Source organism: Caretta caretta, chromosome 2 (assembly GCF_965140235.1).
Source record: "Caretta caretta isolate rCarCar2 chromosome 2, rCarCar1.hap1, whole genome shotgun sequence".
Taxonomy (NCBI): domain Eukaryota; kingdom Metazoa; phylum Chordata; order Testudines; family Cheloniidae; genus Caretta; species Caretta caretta.
Window position 1 is genome coordinate 563332 of NC_134207.1, and position 19738 is coordinate 583069.

The window sequence follows — 19738 nt, forward strand, 5'->3', positions numbered from 1 at the left end:
CCCCTGTTGCATATTCTTATACTACCCTCAACACCATAGTATCTGAGCACCTACCACTTGTGCATCAAGTGACATGAATAACATTGGTCATGCGTAGCTCGTTCTCTCTCATTCTCCCCCCAGGGTAGAACTGTGCATACAGTGGCGTGTTTTGCAGTTTGGGGTTTTAAAAAAACGTTGCACTGTGTTTATGTTAGAGAAAGCTAACTGGCCGAGTGTACCTGGGACACAGAGCAGAAGGTGGGGAGATCTGTAATAATCCTTAGTTCCGTGGAAGGTTTTTTTCCAGTCTGGGACCAGACCCTGAGAAAGCTTTGTTTCCTGCAGATACTTACCCCATTCACTGCCTAAACTGGAAGCCACCAGAGCTGCCCCCACCGCACTAGATCTAGTCCCCTGCAGGGATGGGTGGGGGGAGGGAAGTGAAGGAATGATATACTCTTATTACATGAGGATGATAAAGTATGTTCCAGTCCATTAGTAACTAAGTAGAATGCTGAACAGCATCTACTAGGGATAAACAATTTTAAATCAGCAGGTCTGCAAAACTTGCACCCAAGTGTATTTAAAAAGTTGGCTAAGGAGAGGTCTGGCCCACTGATGTTAATTTTTAATAGATCTTGGAATATTGAGGAAATTCTAGTAGACTGGAAGAGTGCAAATGTCATGCCAATATTCAAAGAAGGCAAGCAAGATGACACAGGTAATTACAGGCCAGTTAGCCCGACAACAATACTGAGCAACAAAGCTAATATGGGATTTATTCAATAAAGAATTAAAGGATAGGAATAGAACTAATAGAAGCTGACATGGTTTTATGGAAAACTGGTCTTGTCAAACAAACCTGATTTCATTATTTGATATGCTTACGAGTTTGGCTGATAAAAGTTACTGCATAAAGACCTCCTGTGTCAAATTCAGTCCTTTGCTCTTAGAACAGAGGCGGGCAAACTACGGCCCATGGGACTCTCCTGCCCGGCCCCTGAGCTCCTGGCCCAGGAGGCTAGTCCCCGGCCCCTCCCCCACAGCCTCAGCACGTTGCACCGCCGGCGCAAGGCTCTGGGCAGCCGGGCAACGCAGGTGCAGAGCCGCAGCCTGACCTGGGGGTGCTCTGGGGGGCGCAGCTGTAGCGCCGCCAGCCACCGGTGCTCCAGGCAGCGTGGTAAGGGGGCAGAGGAGTTTGGGGTGGTAGTCAGAGGGTAGGGGCGTGGATAGGGGCCGGGGCAGTCAGAGGGCAGAGAACAGGGGGGGGTTGGATGGGGCAGCAGGGGGCAGTCAGGGGTGGGAGGGTCCGGGGGGAGGAGGTGGTGGAGGAGGCAGGAGTCCCAGCGGAGACGTCAGGGGGCAAGAAGCGGGGGGACGGAGGCGGGGGCCAGGCCACGCCTGGCTGTTTGGGGAGACAGCCTCCCCTAAGCGGCCCTCCATACAATTTTGGAAACCTGATATGGCCCTCAGGACAAAAAGTTTGCCCGCCTCTGACTTAGAGGCAACCCCATCATAGAAATGTAGGGCTGGGAGGGACCTTGAGAGATCAAGTCCAGCCCTCTTTGCTGAGGGAGGACCAAGTAAACCTAGACCCGCACTGACACGTGTTTGTTGAACCTGTTCTAAATACCTCCAATTCCTCAACCTCCACTGAAAGCCTATTCCAGAGTTTAACTATGGTGATAGCAAAAGTTTTTCCTAATATCTAACTTTGCTGCAGATTAAGCCCATTACTTCCTGTCCTACTTTCAGTGGATGTGGAGAACTATTGATCACCATCCTCTTTATACCAGTCCTTAACATATTGGAAAACGTATTAGGTCCCCCCCCCTCTTCTTTTCTCGTGACTAAACAGGGCCAGTTTTTTTTAAGCTGATTCACATCTTGCCTAAAATGTATTTACCCAGAATTGGACTCAATACTTTAGCTAAGGTCTCATCAGTGTCAAGTAGTGCAGAACAATAAGCTCCTGTATCTTACGTATGACACTCCTGTTAATATACCCAAAATGTAGCCTTTTTCACAACTGCACCACATTGTTGACTAATATTCAATTTGTGATCCACTATAATTCTCAGATCCTCTTCAGCAGTACTGCCACCTAGCCAATTACTCTCCATTTTGTAATTGGACATTTGATTTTCCCTTCCAAAGTGAAGTGCTTTACAATTATCTTTATTGAATTTCATTTGTTGAATTCGGAACAATTCTCTAATTTATCATGATTGTTTTGAATTCTAATTCTGTCCTCCAAAAGGCATGCAACCCCTCCCAGCTTGGTATAATCTGCAAATTTCATAAGCGTACTCTCCTCTCCATTATCCAAGTCATTAATGAAAATATTAAATAGAACCAGACCCAGGACTGACCCTTGCAGGAGCCCCCTAGATACACCCTCCCAGTGTGAGAGCAAATCATTTAAAACTATTATTTGAGTGCCGTCTTTCAAGCACTTATACACCTACCTTATAGTAATTTAATCTAGACCAAATTTCTCTAATTTGAGACTGTCAAAAGCCTTACTGAAATCAAGACATCCTGTCTGCTGCCTCCCCACATCCACTAGGCCAAAGAAGTGTCAAAGAAGGATATGAGGTTGGTTTGGCATAATCTGTTCTTGACAAATCCATGCTGGTTATTCTACATAACCCTAATATCCTCCAGGTTCTTACAAACTGAATGTTTAATAATTTGTTCCAGTTTCTTTCCAGGTATCAGTCAGGCTGACTGGACTAGAACTCCCTGGGTTCTCTTTCTTCCCCGTTTTAAAAGACAGGTACTATGTTTGCCCTTCTACGCTATCCTGAGACCTCACCTATCCTCCATGAGTTCTCAAAGGTAATTGCTGACAGTTCAGAGATTGCTTCAGCGAACCTGTTCTTTCCCTAGTTTGGCTTGCATTTCTTCCCCTTGTTAATAGTAATTGTGTTGAGTATCTGGTATTAGCCTTCTTAGTGAAGACTGAAGCAAAACGGACATTACACATCTTGGCCTTCTTGATGTCATCCATTATTAGGAGCGCTGTCAATTAATCGCAGTTAACTCACACGATTAACTCAAAAAAATTAATTGTGATTAATCACAGTTTTAAATTGCATTGTTAATCAACAGAATACCAATAGAAATTTATTAAATATTTTTAGAAGTTTTTCTACATTTTCAAATATATCGGTTTCAATTACAACTCAGAATACAAAAAGTGTACAGTGCTCACTTTATATTACAAATATTTGCACTATAAAAATGAAACAAAAATAGTATTTCAGTTCACCTCATACAAGTACTGTAGTGCAATCTCTGTTGTGAAAGTGCAACTTACAAATGTAGATTTTTTTTGTTACACAATAGCACGCAAACAAAACAATGCAAAACTTTAGAGCCTACAAGTCCACTCTGTCCTACTTCTTGTTCAGCCAATTGTTAAGACAAACAAGTTTGTTTGGATTTATGGGAACTAATGCTGCCCACTTCTGGTGACATTGTAAATAAGAAAGTGAAAACAGGCATCTACATGGCACTTTTGTAGCCAGCACTGCAAGGTATTTACATGCCAGATATGCTAAACATTCGTATGTCCCTTCATGCTTCGGCCACCATTCCAGAGGACGTGCTTCCATGCTGATGACACTCATTAAAAAAAATAATGCGCTAATTAAATTTCTGACTGAACTCCTTGGGGGAGAATTGTATGTCTCCGGCTCTATTTTACCCACATTCTGCCACATATTTCATGTTATTGCAGTCTCAGAGGACGACTCTGCACATGTTGTTCACTTTAAGAACACTTTCGCTGTAGATTTAACTAAAAGCAAAGAAGGTACCAATGTGAGATTTCTAAAGATAGCTACAGCTCTCCATCGAAGATTTAAGTATCTGAAGTGCGTTCCAAAATCTGAGCATGGAGGAGGTAAAAGAGCAACACTCCAATGCAGAAACTACAGAACCTGAACCACCAAAAAAGAAAATCAACCTTCTGCTGGTGACATCGGACTCAGATAATGAAAATGAACATCCGTTCGTCCGCACTGCTTTGGATTGTTAACGAGCAGAACCCATCATCAGCATGGATACATGTCCCCGGGAATGGTGGTTGAAGCATGAAGGGACATATGAAACTCTAGCGCATCTGGCACGTAAATATCTTGCAAAGTCAGCTTCAATACTGCCATGCAAGCGCTGTTCTCACTTTCAGGTGAGATCGTGAACAAGAAGTGGCCAGCATTATCTCCTGAAAATGTAAACCAACTTGTTTGTCTGAGCAATTGGCTGAACAAGAAATAGGACTAAGTGGACTTATAGGCTCTAAAGTTTTACATTGTTTTATTTTTGAATGCAGGGGTTTTTTTTGGTACATAATTCTACATTTGTAAGTTCAACTTTCATGATAAAGATTGCACTACAGTACTTGTATAAGGTGAATTGAAAAATACAATTTCTTTTGTTTTTTACAGTGCAAATATTTGTAATCAAAAATAAATATAAAGCGAGCACTGTACACTCTGTATTCTGTGTTATGATTGAAATCAATATATTTGAAAATGTAGAAAACATTGAAAAATATTTAAATAAATGGTTTTCTATTATTGTTTAACAGTGCCATTAATCGCAATAATTTTTGTAATCGCTTGACAGCCCTAGTTATTAGCTCTCCTTCCCCTCCCCCTTTTTCTTTCTCTTGCTCCTAATGTATTTAAAGAACCTCTTCTTATTGCCTTTTATGTCCCTGGCTGGTGTAACTCATTTTGTGCCTTAGCACTTCTGATTTTGTCCCTACCTGCTTGTGCTATTCTTGTGTGTTCCTCCTTAGCAATTCATTCATGTTTCCACTCTTGTAGGACTCCTTTTTGATTTTCAGATAATTAAAAAGCCCCTGAGGGAGTCATATTGGCCTCTTACTATTCTTTCTATCTTTCCTTTGGATCAGAATAGTGGACAGTTGTGCATTTAATATAGTCTCTTTGAGAAACTGCCAGCTCTTCTGAACTCCTTTATCCCTTAAATTTTCTTCCCACAAGACCTTACCTCCCAGTTCTCTCAGTTTAAGTCTTTTCTTCTTTCTTTCTTTTTTTTGAAGTCCATTGTCCTTATTCTGCTGCTCTCACTCCTTCCTTTCCCTTGAATCATGAAATCAATCATTTCATGGTCCCTTTCACCCAAACTGCCTGCCCTCTTCCTTTCATCCCATACATAGAGTTAACAAGCTCGATCTTCAAACTTGTTAGGGTGTTTGCCCCACTACTCCCTCTTGGGAGGTTGTTCCAGAATCTCACTCCTCTGAACCTTCTTCTAATTTCCAGCCTCAATTTATTCATAACCAGTTTATCCCCATTTGTTGTTGCACCAACATTATGTTCTGGCTTAGGTAGCTCTTCTCCCTCCCTGGTTATTAGCCCCCTGTTGTATTTATAGAGAGCAATCAGATCCTCTCTCATCTTTTACTTTGCTAGGCTAAACAAGCCAAGCTCTCAGACTACTCTTGTGAGACAGGCTTTCCATTGCCCTGAGCATCCTAGCAGCCCTTCTCACTCCCGTTCGAGTCTGAATTAACCTTTCTTGAGCCCAGGCTCCAGAACGGCACGCAGTATTCTAAATGCCAAGTTATACACCTAGGAACACTGAGTGAATTCCAGACCTATGGACTGGGGGACTCATCATGCAAGGTACTGACTGAAAAGGATTTAGGGGTCATAGTAGACAAGCACTGAACATGAGCTCCCAGTGAGACACTGTGGCAAAACAGGCTAATATGATCCTTGGGTATACAAAGAAAGCACAGGGAGTAGGAAGGTGATTTTACCTCTGTTTTGTATGGATGGTATTGTTAAGACCAATGATGGAATACTGCATCCAGTTCTGGTGTCCACATTTATAGGAGGATGTTGAAAAATTGAAAAGGCCACAAAAATTATCTGAGAACTGGAGACAATGCCTTACAGTGAGAGATGTAAAGAGCTCAATCTGTTTATCTTATCAAAAATAAGAGTGAGAGATGACTTGATTACAGTCTACATATACCTATATGGGGAGAAAATATCTGATACTAAATGGCTCTTTAAGCTAGCACAAGAAGACACAACAAGACCCGGGCTGAAATGGCTAGACACTGAAGGCAGACAAATTCAGATTGGAAGTTAGGCTTTTTTTTTTTTAAAACCAGTGTGAGAAAATGGCCGATGTTAGTATGGTGGGTCCTGTGCTTTTCTTGGCAGGGGGCTAAGATGCCACCCCTTGCCCCTGCTCTTGGGGCGTCGAGGGCCCAGCTAGTGGCCCGGGAAGGTGGTAAAGAAGAGAAGCAGGGGAGGGATCTGGGTTTGCTCCTTACTTTGAGCCCCAGCCCCTCTCAACCCCTGTGGGTTCTTACCCTCTTCCCCCTTGGGTTGCGTGCCTTTGGTCTTTAGACACTGGGGGGAGGGAGTCTCCCTTATTTCGGTTCTCTGATCTTTCAAGTCTCACAGCACACCTCCAAGCTCCAGTCCTCTCTCCTTCCTTTGTCTGCCTGAAGCAGGGGGGTTTTATTAGGTTCCTGACAGGGCCTTAATTGACTGCAGGTGCTCCAATTAACCTGTAGCCACCATCCCTAGTCTACAGGGAAGCACGCCTTAATTAGTCTTGGTCTTATATATTTCCTCTCAAACACTCTACCACTGCTCCCTGGCCCTCCTGTATCACAACAGCAAGAGAGATTAACCACTGCAACAGACTCCCAAGGGAAGTGGTGGATTCTTCATCTCTTGAAGCCTTCAAATCCAGACTGGATGCTTCTCTGGAAGCTGCTTTAGTCAAACACAAATCATTAGGCTCAATACAGAAGTAACTGAGTGAAATTCTCTGTCCCGTATTATACTTTCAGGCCTTTAAAAAAAAAAATATCTATGAACCAACCCCCCTTTCAGGTGGACTGAAGATTTGTATCCCCAAGTTCTCCAAAACGGGCCGCATCCTCCACAGGCCTGTAGGTCCTACTGGGCAGACACCAGAGGTACAACTCCGCCCTAGGGATCCAGACAAAGGGGGCATGGGAAGTCTGGTCCAAGGAGGGGAATTTATAACTGTGGTGCCCACATGGGGCTTGCACTTTGGCACGAGGGGATTATTTGTATCCAGAGTGACATTTCTGAGCTATCCTTGCAGGAAGACAGGTAAGATTATTTTTAAAGGGGAGAATGATTATTGGCTTTTTCTCTTCTTCTGATTCAAAAACACCAGATGGTATTTTGCTTCAATTCACCTTCACTCAGAGGCTGAAAGTGGAGAATCTTGGCCCTCAGGTGCATGTGTCAGGGAGCTCTGAGCCTGCGAGAACAGAGAGTTTGAACGGAAATTGTCTAGCAGCTTTAGCTACAGCAGGAGATTCCCAGCATGTTCTCTCTAGCTCACCTTGTGATATTGGGAAAGCCTCCTCTAGGAATAAGGAAGCTTCCAGGCTCCTCCCAGCCGCACAGCTAGTTCTCAGCTCTGTCCTTAGTGAGGAGAGTGCTATGGGACAGTTCCAGATGGGTGACCAGGAGCCCCCCACACACCTGGCCTTGACAGCAAACACTCTCTCATACCCCTTTCTCCTCGGATTTTGGTCTCCAGATTAAGAAGCCTGAGTCAGTTACACAGACTTCGGTGGAGCACCCAGCTGCCATTCTCAGTCCAGACACGCTCTGTGGACCTTTTTTATTTCTGAGATGACATCTCTGAAACAGAGCAGCCTCACCACTTAGAAGAGCAATATCTTGCCCTTCAGTTCCTGATATCTGCTGGGAGAGCAATACAGCGGTGCATAGACAATCCAGGAAGTTTTTGGAAAGCGTAGGGGACAATTTCCTGGCGCAAGTGCTAGAGGAGCCAACTAGGGGGGGCGCTTTTCTTGACCTGCTGCTCACAAACCGGGTAGAATTAGTGGGGGAAGCAAAAGTGGATGGGAATCTGGGAGGCAGTGACCATGAGTTGGTTGAGTTCAGGATCCTGACACAGGGAAGAAAGGTAAGCAGCACGATACGGACCCTGGACTTCAGGAAAGCAGACTTCGACTCCCTCAGGGAACGGATGGCCAGGATCCCCTGGAGGACTAACTTGAAGGGGAAAGGAGTCCAGGAGAGCTGGCTGTATTTCAAGGAATCTCTGTTGAGGTTACAGGGACAAACCATCCCGATGAGTCGAAAGAATAGTAAATATGGCAGGCGACCAGCTTGGCTTAATGGTGAAATCTTAGCGGATCTTAAACATAAAAAAGAAGCTTACAAGAAGTGGAAGGTTGGACATATGACCAGGGAAGAGTATAAAAATATTGCTAGGGCATGTAGGAATGTTATCAGGAGGGCCAAATCGCACCTGGAGCTGCAGCTAGCCAGAGATGTCAAGAGTAACAAGAAGGGTTTCTTCAGGTATGTTGGCAACAAGAAGAAAGCCAAGGAATGTGTGGGCCCCTTACTGAATGAGGGAGGCAAACTAGTGACAGAGGATGTGGAAAAAGCTAATGTACTCAATGCTTTTTTTGCCTCTGTTTTCACTAACAAGGTCAGCTCCCAGACTGCTACGCTGGGCATCACAAAATGGGGAAGAGATGGCCAGCCCTCTGTGGAGATAGAGGTGGTTAGGGACTATTTAGAAAAGCTGGACGTGCACAAGTCCATGGGGCCGGACGAGTTGCATCCGAGAGTGCTGAAGGAACTGGCGGCTGTGATTGCAGAGCCATTGGCCATTATCTTTGAAAACTCGTGGCGAACCGGGGAAGTCCCGGATGACTGGAAAAAGGCTAATGTAGTGCCAATCTTTAAAAAAGGGAAGAAGGAGGATCCTGGGAACTACAGGCCAGTCAGCCTCACTTCAGTCCCTGGAAAAATCATGGAGCAGGTCCTCAAAGAATCAATCCTGAAGCACTTGCATGAGAGGAAAGTGATCAGGAACAGCCAGCATGGATTCACCAAGGGAAGGTCATGCCTGACTAATCTAATCGCCTTCTATGATGAGATTACTGGTTCTGTGGATGAAGGGAAAGCAGTGGATGTATTGTTTCTTGACTTTAGCAAAGCTTTTGACACGGTCTCCCACAGTATTCTTGTCAGCAAGTTAAGGAAGTATGGGCTGGATGAATGCACTATAAGGTGGGTAGAAAGCTGGCTAGATTGTCGGGCTCAACGGGTAGTGATCAATGGCTCCATGTCTAGTTGGCAGCCGGTATCAAGTGGAGTGCCCCAAGGGTCGGTCCTGGGGCCGGTTTTGTTCAATATCTTCATAAATGATCTGGAGGATGGTGTGGATTGCACTCTCAGCAAATTTGCGGATGATACTAAACTGGGAGGAGTGGTAGATACGCTGGAGGGGAGGGATAGGATACAGAAGGACCTAGACAAATTGGAGGATTGGGCCAAAAGAAATCTGATGAGGTTCAATAAGGATAAGTGCAGGGTCCTGCACTTAGGACGGAAGAACCCAATGCACAGCTACAGACTAGGGACCGAATGGCTAGGCAGCAGTTCTGCGGAAAAGGACCTAGGGGTGACAGTGGACGAGAAGCTGGATATGAGTCAGCAGTGTGCCCTTGTTGCCAAGAAGGCCAATGGCATTTTGGGATGTATAAGTAGGGGCATAGCGAGCAGATCGAGGGACGTGATCGTTCCCCTCTATTCGACATTAGTGAGGCCTCATCTGGAGTACTGTGTCCAGTTTTGGGCCCCACACTTCAAGAAGGATGTGGAAAAATTGGAGAGAGTCCAGCGAAGGGCAACAAAAATGATTAGGGGTCTGGAACACATGAGTTATGAGGAGAGGCTGAGGGAGCTGGGATTGTTCAGCCTGCAGAAGAGAAGAATGAGGGGGGATTTGATAGCTGCTTTCAACTACCTGAAAGGGGGTTCCAAAGAGGATGGCTCTAGACTGTTCTCAATGGTATCAGATGACAGAACGAGGAGTAATGGTCTCAAGCTGCAGTGGGGGAGGTTTAGATTGGATATTAGGAAAAACTTTTTCACTAAGAGGGTGGTGAAACACTGGAATGCGTTACCTAGGGAGGTGGTAGAATCTCCTTCCTTAGAGGTTTTTAAGGTCAGGCTTGACAAAGCCCTGGCTGGGATGATTTAACTGGGAATTGGTCCTGCTTCGAGCAGGGGGTTGGACTAGATGACCTTCTGGGGTCCCTTCCAACCCTTATATTCTATGATTCCTCAGAAACAGCCTGTCGCGCAGCAGGGCAGCATCAGCTCCAAGAAACAGCTGTGGAAACGGAAACACAGAGAGGGGAAGGGACTTGCCCAAGGTCTCAGAACTGGGTCAAAGCCAGAAGCAGAATCCATATCTGACATGTAGTCTTGTGCTTTAACCACACACCATCCTTCCTGTAGTGGCAGAGTTCTATGAAACTGGGTTCCAGCTCCATAAGACACAGAAGTCTAGGTTAGATGGGGCCCCCAGCAGTTCTTCTGTTTCTCTTTGGTCTCAGATGCCTACCTAGACCCAACAGTTGTCTCCATGGAGGTGGAGGTAGATATCCATAGACATGGACTCCTGAGGCCACATGGTCTTTGGCCTGGATTAAAAGGAACCTCCAGCAGGTCATTCCTGACTGTGAAAACCGGATGAGTGGAGGGGCAGGGGAGGCTGCAGCACTGTCTTCTATCTCTGCTCATAACTTTCCTTCCTAGGCTGGAATTACATTTTGTTGGAGAGCTTGTGCAGACATGGCGTGGCATTTCTAGAGCACAAGACAGAGAACAAACCTCACACAACTGCAGCACTAGCTCAGCGTGGGCCAGAGGGAGAAGAGGCTGGGACTGGGCTGTACATGCTCTGCAGGAAGAGGGAGAAGCCATGCTGGCACCTTCTGTTCGGGGGAGGACAGCTGCCTCTCCAGGATGCTCTGGGGCTTCACACTCCCACTGGCCCTGTTGTTCCTGCATTTCCCTGAGGCTGCCACAGCTCTCTGGTGAAGGCCTCAGTGCTCAGCCAGGCCAGTTACCTACTGCAATAGGCTGTGACTGAGATTGTCCTCACACCCACCTGTGAGCACCAATTGGGGCAGAACACAACTGTTCATCCCCTGGGATCACTTCCCAGGGAGGTGACCTTCTCAGATGCTAGACAGGATCCTTAAGGCCCTGGCTGCTCTGGGAGTTGCTCTCATCCACCCACTGGGATGCTCCTGCTCCTGGGGCTGAACATGCCAAGAGAGGTGGCTGAAGACCTTCCTTTCTGGGATTCACTCCCATTGGCAGTTCCAGCAGAGCCAAGGCTGATGCCCCACAAGGTATCGGGCCAGGCACATGGGGCTCATGTCCAAATTTGGTTTTGCTTTCTCTGTACTTTCCAGGTGCAGATGCTAGAGCTGTGACCCACACACTGGAGGACTGCAGCCATTGGTGAGTCCTGGCCTGGCCTGGCCCAGCCCTGCAGATACAAAACCACTGTTTCCTGCTGGACCCCAAGGACCCCCAATGAGCCCACGCACAATCAGTGCGTCTGTTTACACAGTAGTTTCCCTAGGGACACAACTTTTGGCTGAAGGCGAGTCCCACCCAGACCAGCTACAGCCATCAACCACCTGCTCTGAACCTAAGAATTTCCGTCCTCTGGAAGTTACACCGTCCCACCCCCAGCCTGGTGCTGCTCCTTATTGCACACTGGGCCAAGAGAACATGGGGCCCCATAAGCAGGGGAAACATCTCAAGACAGCTATTCCCAGAAGGGGGAAAGGGAGCAGCTCAGGACCCTAACCCGCTCCTTCCCCCAGCCACTGCCTACCCTGCACAGTACCCCTTAGTGACTTTCACAAGCTCCGGGGACTTAGCCCAGTCCCACACTACATCCAGCCAGGACCCAGGCACTTTCATCAGTTATGCATGTTCAGTGTAAACACCAGCCTCAGATGGAAAACATGAGGCCAGAGGAGGAGCCGAAGAGGGCCGAGGGGAGCTCCCCTGGAGAAGACAGCCCTGAGCCTGGACTGATCTTATGCTGCCTTCTGACACCAAGATGTGCCAGGTCCTCAGGAGGCTCATGGAGGCAGCAGCAAGGGACTGCTCTGTACACAGCCACACAGATGGGGACAGGAAGCCCTAACCCTGGGACAAGCGGGCACAAAACAGGAGGGACGAGAAGAGCAGAGCAAAGGGATAGTCAGGCTCAATAGCATGGAAAGCCTCCTGGGCTGGCAGCGAAATGGATCACAAAAGGGATTTGTCTCCCTTGATGGAGGGGGAAGGTGGGCCCCATCACCAGGGGAAGCATCTCACACAGGCGGAACACATTGCTAATGGAAGAGCAAGAGCTCCTTTACACAAGCCATTTAAACTGGACTGGACACAACCGTGCAGAATATAATGTAGGGACCAGCCCTGCCCTGGGCCCAAGACAGGGAGGATTTGGGGAAACAACAACCAAATGGGACTGAAGAATCCGTCTGGAACAAAGTAGTTTATGTGCTGAACAACCGAGCACAGACCAACAGCTGACTGTGGGGGCTTCCTGGATTCTGTGCCAGCCAGAGAAAAAGATAACCCCTGGGGTAATGCATAGAAATCCTTGCCCCTCCCATTAGGAGTCATGCCTATATATGGGGCTTCTTCCTTGCACAGGACCTCACTTGAGCCCCACAGGCGGAGTCCATGAGCCAGGGGAACATCCCTGCACACAGCACCCTTCAGGTCAGAGCACGTGCCCATTACTGGTGCCAAGAGAAAACCTGGCCCAAGAACACCTGCTGAACAGTGTGTTCACGCCCTGCTCCAGCAGCCTCACCCTGAAGACACAGGCAATACCCAGTGGTGATGTCCTGGCATTCAGTGCCTCATGCCGCTCTTGAAGCTCCCACCTGCGATTTCACCATAAGACCTGCTTCTGCACTCCGTGCTCACTTATTTAGTGATCCCGGCGCCCTGGGCTCCATTCGCTAGTAAGAAGGTTGGTTTTTCTAGCTGACAGTACTGCCAAGTCCATGGGGCCTGAGCACCTCACCATCTCCAGAGTGGGTGTGCTACACCCCCTCAGGCAGAGGGAGAGAAAGCAGAGCTGGGATTTCCTGGGCTCTTACATCTTCAGCGGCAGAAGACACTCCGAGCCTGGAGCTCAGTGTCAAGCAGCAGGAAGGAAGGGCATTGAACCCGATAAGAGAGGAGGGGAGCACCCAAGCTTTACTCAACAGTGGGAGTATGTCTACATTGCAATAAAAGACTCGCAGCTGGCCTGGGTCAGCTGACTCGGACTCAGGCTGTGGGGCTATAAAACTGCAATGTACACATTCAAGTACGGGCTGCAGTCGAGTTCTAGGGCCCTCCTGTCCATTGTGGGGTTTCGGGCTGAAGCCCAAGCCCGAGCATCTACACTGCAATTTTATAGCCCCATGAGTCAGATAGCTGACCCAAGCCAGCCATGGCTGTGCTGAAGGTCTTTTATCACAGTGTAAACGTACCTGAGTGACAGGGAGGGATGTATTGTCAGAGCTTCCTCATCTGATGTGAATGTCCTTCAGCACTCCAGAGCTATGGAGACATTCTTGGGATACACAGAGAGGAGAACTGCTCAGAATCATCGAGCCTGCATTCTTCCCAAGGCCCAACATCTCTCCAACATTTCCACAGAAAGAGCAGACCTTTCCTCACTCCGCTCCAAGAAACTCCTGCTCCTGTACCAGACGGAGAGGCCTGGCTATCAAGCACAGGGGAGGGAGCAGACAGGGAAGTTCAAGGACACACTCTTGCATCAGCAGCAATGCCAGGAGTCTGGTACAGCACATGCTAGACGAGATGCAGAGATCATCATTACAGCTGAAGCATTCTGGGTGCGAGCATTCAGTGCTGACAACATCGTCTGGCTGTCAGTAGTTCAGATGGCACCCATCTCATTTCTGTACTCTGCCAGCTCCCAGCAGACCAAAGTGCCCCCTGAGTGGGAATGGAGCAATAGGGCTGATGGCAGGAGACATTCCAACAGCAGAGGCTGCGTATGTCACCTGGAAAATCAGGAAGAAACCTCCTCCTTCCCAGCCGAGGAGCTGGCTCCACTGCAGAGTGGCAGCGAGAGGGTGAGACTCCCCTGGACTCAAGGAACAGGACAAGCCCACTCAGGTAACGGTCAGAAAGTACATAGACAGAGTGAGCCCTGGTAGCGAGAGGCAGAAGCTTGATCTGTGACACAGATGGGGCTCTGGAAAATTCCAGTGAGTTTGGAAGGCAGAGAAAATATCCCTCTGCTGTCACCTGCTGCAAAAGTGACTCTTACAGCTGCTTTCAGAATCTCCTTTGAAACATCACGAAGTCCTGAAGAGGGGCAGAAGAGAGGACATTTCCATAGTGCTTTTGAGAGCTTCCCTTAAACTGCCCTGAGAATGAGTCACTGGACCACACGGTCACTTGAGCTAGGAGACACTTGCTCCAATCCCCACACCTACTGCACCACGCAGGCTCCTGAGTTACAGCCTCACCGTAGGGTACAAGCAGTCATTCCAAGCCCTTGTGCTCAGACACCACCTCCAACAGATTTCACTGCTGCCTTAAAGCCCCCTTCACAAAAGGGGTGCTTCTTGCTCTCCCACTCCCCACGCACCTGACTGGCTCCCCTCTTCCTCAGTGCAAGCAGGGATTGAACTCTCAACCTGCACAGGGTTCCTAAATGTCTCCCACCTCTCCCCAGATCTGCTGCAGCCATTCTCACCTCAGTTATGGAAAGGCAGGGAAGGAGGGGAAAGATGGGGAAGAAACAATCATTGTGCATTTGTTATTTGTCAGGTCCAGAAGCCACTTGTCCCAGACAGAGCAGAATTCCCCCTGCAACAATGACTCAGACTGGGAAGCAAATCAAGCAGGTGGGATGATTTCTGGCAGAGAGAGAACAGCAGGAATGGTACAGACCTCTTCCTCCTCAATGCGAGCAGGCTCAATCAGCAGATTATTGGCTTGATCAAACGACACCCCCTGTTAGGACAGGAACCAGCAAAGAGGCATGCGGATTAGTGGAGCAAAAACCAAACCCACCACCATTACCACCACCACCACCACCCGACTGCACACCGCCGAGAGACAGGCCCTGCCACACAGCATGGGGATAGATCTCCTCTCCCACACCACTCACCACACAGAGCACCAGACAGGGCCACCTCCCCTGTGGTCAGAGCACTGAGAATGCCAATCCTGCTAGGCCAGACTCATAGAACTCCATGCCCTGGGACCACATTGTTTGTGCTTGGCACTTAGGATCTGAACTCCAGCCTCACGAGCTGAACATTACTTGCCATTATGAACCCTGTTGTGCCCCATCCAGGAAGAATGAAGGATTGAATGATACAGAAGAGAGGAGAGAAGGGCCCTGTAGCACCACCCAGCTGCTGCACACAGGGGACAGAGGCTACCCCACAATCTCACCATGCCACCCTCCTGGAGAAAAGGCTCCAGCACAACAGCCCTTCCTGCCAAAGGCCACAAGTGTCCTGCTCCCACGTCCATCATCAGTACACAGAAGACCTCTAGTACGAGACCCCTCGGGATTTCCCTAGGGCACCAGTTTTCATGCCAGAAACTCTAGGTCATGATTCACTCCCACCTCCACACTGCCCTGCCTCCTCTCTGCCTGTCCAACACACGCACACACCCCCACCCCTCACCTGCAGTTCCCCATGGACACAGCACTCACATCCCCACTTCAGGAGAGAAGCTCAGAGAAGAGGTCAGGCCTGCAAGTCTGCCTTGCTGGAAAAGGCGTCTGACCCAATCCCTTGAGAAGGGCAGCTCCTAGTAGAGGCCTTCCAACCATCAGCAGCACAGATCTGACCATGGGGAGATGCAGAAGCTGTGGCACTGGTGCCTGCATGATCTTCATTGGGCTTTACCTACAGGAGTGGGCCCTAAGCCCACGGTGCCAGGCTGGAAGAAGCCTTCTTGGTCCAGGCCATTTTCCAGGTAACAACGGAACTCTGAGGCAGGGAGGGCCAGAGCCAGCTTTGCACACTCCTGATACACATCTCTCGTTTTCAGCTCGGAGCGTCTCACATGGCAAGGGGCCTGTGTGCTGGGTACCACGGCAGCCCCAGGGGAGCAGGCAAAAAGGGAGGCCCCAACATCAACCAGAGATGCTGAGTGCATGAAAACATCCCTCACTTTGGTCAGGGAGCCTCTCCAGCCCCACAGGGGACAGAGGGCCTCCTAGCCTGAATAGGACCATAAGCTTCAACCCAGCACCTTATACCAGCTCCAAGGCACAGCTTGGGGGGGAGGGGGCACGGCAATTCCACAATGGAGACTACACCACATCATAACCCTAATTCTCTCCCAGCTTGATATGCCTCACAACATAGCCACCAACTCCAAACCCACTTCCAGCTGACACCACAGATCATCCCAGTTACCTCATTAGCCACACACCACACATCTCCATGATAACCCATGAACACCATTCTCTCGACAAATGTTCCCGTAAGTGCCTGCCCAAGCGTGTTAGTTCCACTCAGAGCTGGGCAGATACCCTCCCACCTCTCCAACTGCTGGCGGGGCAAACATGAGCAGGATGGTGCTCCCTGGCCCCAGGTTCCCATGGTACGTGGTAGGGCAGTGCCCTCAGGGCAGCACTGGGCCTGCTGTGTGAAGTGAATGCAGAGTACAATTCTCCTAGTACACACAGTGCTTGTGCCACTCGAATGCATCGGGAGTAGCACAGCTCCTCAGGACAAGGGAGACCAATGTGCTACTCTGCAGCCACTACCCATTCCTCCCACAGGGGGCACTTCTGTGCAACAGGCTGGGAGCCGGCACCCAGAGCAAGTATGACAGATCTGCCCAGAAAGAGAGCTCACCCCAGTGCAGAAGAGAAGCAGCACCCACAGAGCTGGGAGGAGAAAACCTGTCTCAGGTTGGGGGACGAGGATGACTCTCACAGCATGGAACACATCCTACAGCAATGGGTGAGACATACTGTCTGGACGGAAGACAGGGAGGAGAGTCTGGGAAGCTGGCAAGGTTACAAACCAGCAGCACTGACCCCAAGACAAGCCCAGCTCTTCCACCCACAGCACAGTGTCTCCTGAAGTCTCTCTTCTCAGGTTTTCTCTTCAGCACCATGTGGGCCTGGCAGCTCAAAGCACTGCCATTTCGGGGCTCTGGATACCCACCCTCTGCCACCCAGCAGCTGGATAGGCAGAAAGGCAGCCCAGAGAGCAGCAGGGAGTTCCCAGCCTGTGCAGCACCCCCCAAGGCCCTACCTTGACTGACGGCTGCGTGGACAAGGCTCCGTTCTTCATATCGTCCTTGTCCCAGGCCTCCTCCTGCTCCTCAGGCTCTGCATTGTTATTGCAGCCCACCAGCTCCTCCTCCTCAGGGACCCTGTCACTGTTCAGCCCCTGCAGGAGCGCCACCACTGCCTCTGGCTTGGGCAGCTTGGTGATCTTAAAGTGTTTCTTATAGTGCGGTGTGTCCTTGCGGATCAGCCGCTGCTTCTCCACTGGGAACGGGCGGTCTTCATCCTCTTCCTCATCCTCGCTCCGGATCAGAGTGTCCTCAGCAAAATGCACTGTGGGCTACAATGACAAAGACCCATGAATGGCTGTGAGCCTCAGACAACAGCTGGACCTGGAGGCAAAGGATTGACAGCTGCTGGTCTGCAATGCCAACCTAATCAGGGCTGGGCCCTGCACACAGGCCAGAGGAACAGACCAAGGCCTGCTCTTCTGACACTGTTCAGGGCAGGTCCAGGAGCAACATCCAGAGCAGCTTCCACCACATTCAGCTCCACAACCCTGCCAGCACCCCTGTTCCCCTGACCTTCCACCCATACCTGACTTCCATGGCCTCTGCCTGTGCCCACCTGCTCTGCAAACATTCAGGTTCTATCCCACCTCCCATTCCCATCCATGCCTCCAGCCATCTCCCTGCTGCTCTGCCTCTGGGAGATCTCCAGACAGGCCCCATCAGGATCCTCCACAAAACAACCCAGAGCAGCTCCTACCTCATTGTACTCCACTTCCAGCTCCTCCTCTTGACCAGCCACTGCCTCCACCTCTTGCTCTTCTTCAGCTCCAGACTTCGCCTCATTCTCCAGCTCCTGTGTTTTGGGCACTTGCCCATTCAGCCTGTCTCCCCCTCCCCCCTCCTCCTCTTCCTCCCTGAAGTTGGCAGAGACAGTGCTGTTGGAGACATGCGAGTCCTCGCTGCGATTGGACATGGCACTCAGCCTCTTCTCCTGTGGGAGAGGGACAGTGAGAACTGAGGCAAAAGCCAAAGGGGCACACAGAAAGGTGGAATGGGACCAACACCGAGTGCTGCAGACCCTGGCCCAGCAGGATCCCAACTGCTTCAGTGGGCTGCCCGGCCTCATCTGTGCCACTCCCCAGCTCACTCCATCCCAACTTGTGGCACAGCCAGCCTGGTACTTATCAGCACAGAGTGCGGTCACCAGTGTTACACCTGGGAGGCAAGACTTCGGTAGGGAACTCAGCAGCTAGCAGCTACAGAACAGTGCATTGTCACTCATTTGGGGATGACCAGGGTACGACTGGGAGCTCTCTGTATGGAGCGAAGGGAAAGCCATTACAAGCGTATTACTACGGCTCCTTCCCCGCTGAGGGGGCCGCATTATCCCCAGAACAAAGGAACACAGACAGAATGACTCAGAAGGGCAGTGATTCACACAAAGGTCACAGAGCAATCCAGTCAGGGTCAGAGCCAGGGGCAACTCCCGAGTTGCCTGATGCCAAGTCCTGTGCCCAAAACTGCCCTAAGAATGCATCACTTTGCACACAGGCTGTCAAGGTCCTGCTCTGCCTTGGCCCAGCGCACATGCAAGCTGACCTCCTTTGGCCTTCCTCATACTATGCCAATGGTGCCAGTTTTCATGCCCACTTTTTTCCTTGTTCCTCTCTTGCTGCCCCCTCTGCATGGGACTCCCACACTACGTCAGTGCACCAGGATTCCACGTGCTCTTCCTTTCAGTGCCTCCTAACAATTCCCTCCTTTGGCCAAGCCTGCAGACATTGCTGCCCCACCGCAGAAAAATGCTGCACCACCCCCCGCACTGTCAAACCAATAAAGCCCCAACTCCAGAGCTCCCACACTACTGGCTCTGATCTCTGCAGGGGTCAACTAGTGCTCAGCTGGTGCAATTAAAGGTGCATGCCAGAGAGCTCTGCAACTTTCTGGTCTGGTCCCGCTCTCTGTGCGGGGAGCACTCACCTCTGAGTTTGGAGAATCCAGGTCCACATCAGGCTTCGCAGAATATACCTCATTGCGCCGAACTTCGATCACTTTCTTCATGACCTTCAGCTCACTAGGGTGAGGAGTTGCTCTGCGCTGCAGGCCCTGCCAGGGAAAGAGAGCATCAGAGCAGATGAGCCAGTGCACAGAGCCTCTAGACCTTTTGACTGCACATCAGCTTATCCTCACACTTTGCCAACAAAGAATGCCAAACCTGGAGCTGGCCCCAACCCAGGGGGAGATGCAGCCTCAACTATGCCCCACCTCACTGCCACTGGGCTGAATACTGCCTCCCACCTCTAATTCTGTGCTATGGTGAGCAGGAGCCCTGAGGGGAGAATACAGGTAGATTCCCCTTAATCTCTCTGATATTCCTTTAGTGCATGCTACAGTCTCCTGCATCTCAGCAGTGCCAATGGCACTTATTGAGTGGATCTGTCCCAAAGCAACAGGCAAGAGAACAGCATTTCAAACAATAGAACATGGTGGTAGAAAACCACAAACACTCATGGGGCTGAAGGCCCTAGGGACTCCCAGAGCAGGCCCAGCACCGGGACTTGCTCTAACCTCTTTTTATTACAAGGGGCTAGATTCCAGAC

The 19738-nt window shown here is 49.7% G+C and overlaps 1 protein-coding gene across 38 annotated transcripts in view; it reads right to left on the reverse strand.

The window, feature by feature from the left end:
• SCRIB (scribble planar cell polarity protein) overlaps window positions 1-19738 on the reverse strand; it is a 248262-nt gene that overhangs the window by 174293 nt on the left and 54231 nt on the right. For 36 of the 38 annotated variants that reach the window (XM_075124824.1, XM_048837023.2, XM_048837013.2 and 33 more), the window contains exons 13-16: window positions 19119-19244; window positions 17896-18129; window positions 17153-17467; window positions 14814-14876 (exon numbers count right to left, since the gene is read on the reverse strand). In XM_075124824.1, coding sequence (XP_074980925.1) covers window positions 14814-14876; window positions 17153-17467; window positions 17896-18129; window positions 19119-19244 — 738 coding nt within the window. The remainder of the gene's footprint in view (window positions 1-14813; window positions 14877-17152; window positions 17468-17895; window positions 18130-19118; window positions 19245-19738) is intronic. The other 2 variants (XM_048837016.2, XM_048837011.2) reach the window with 1 other exon arrangement.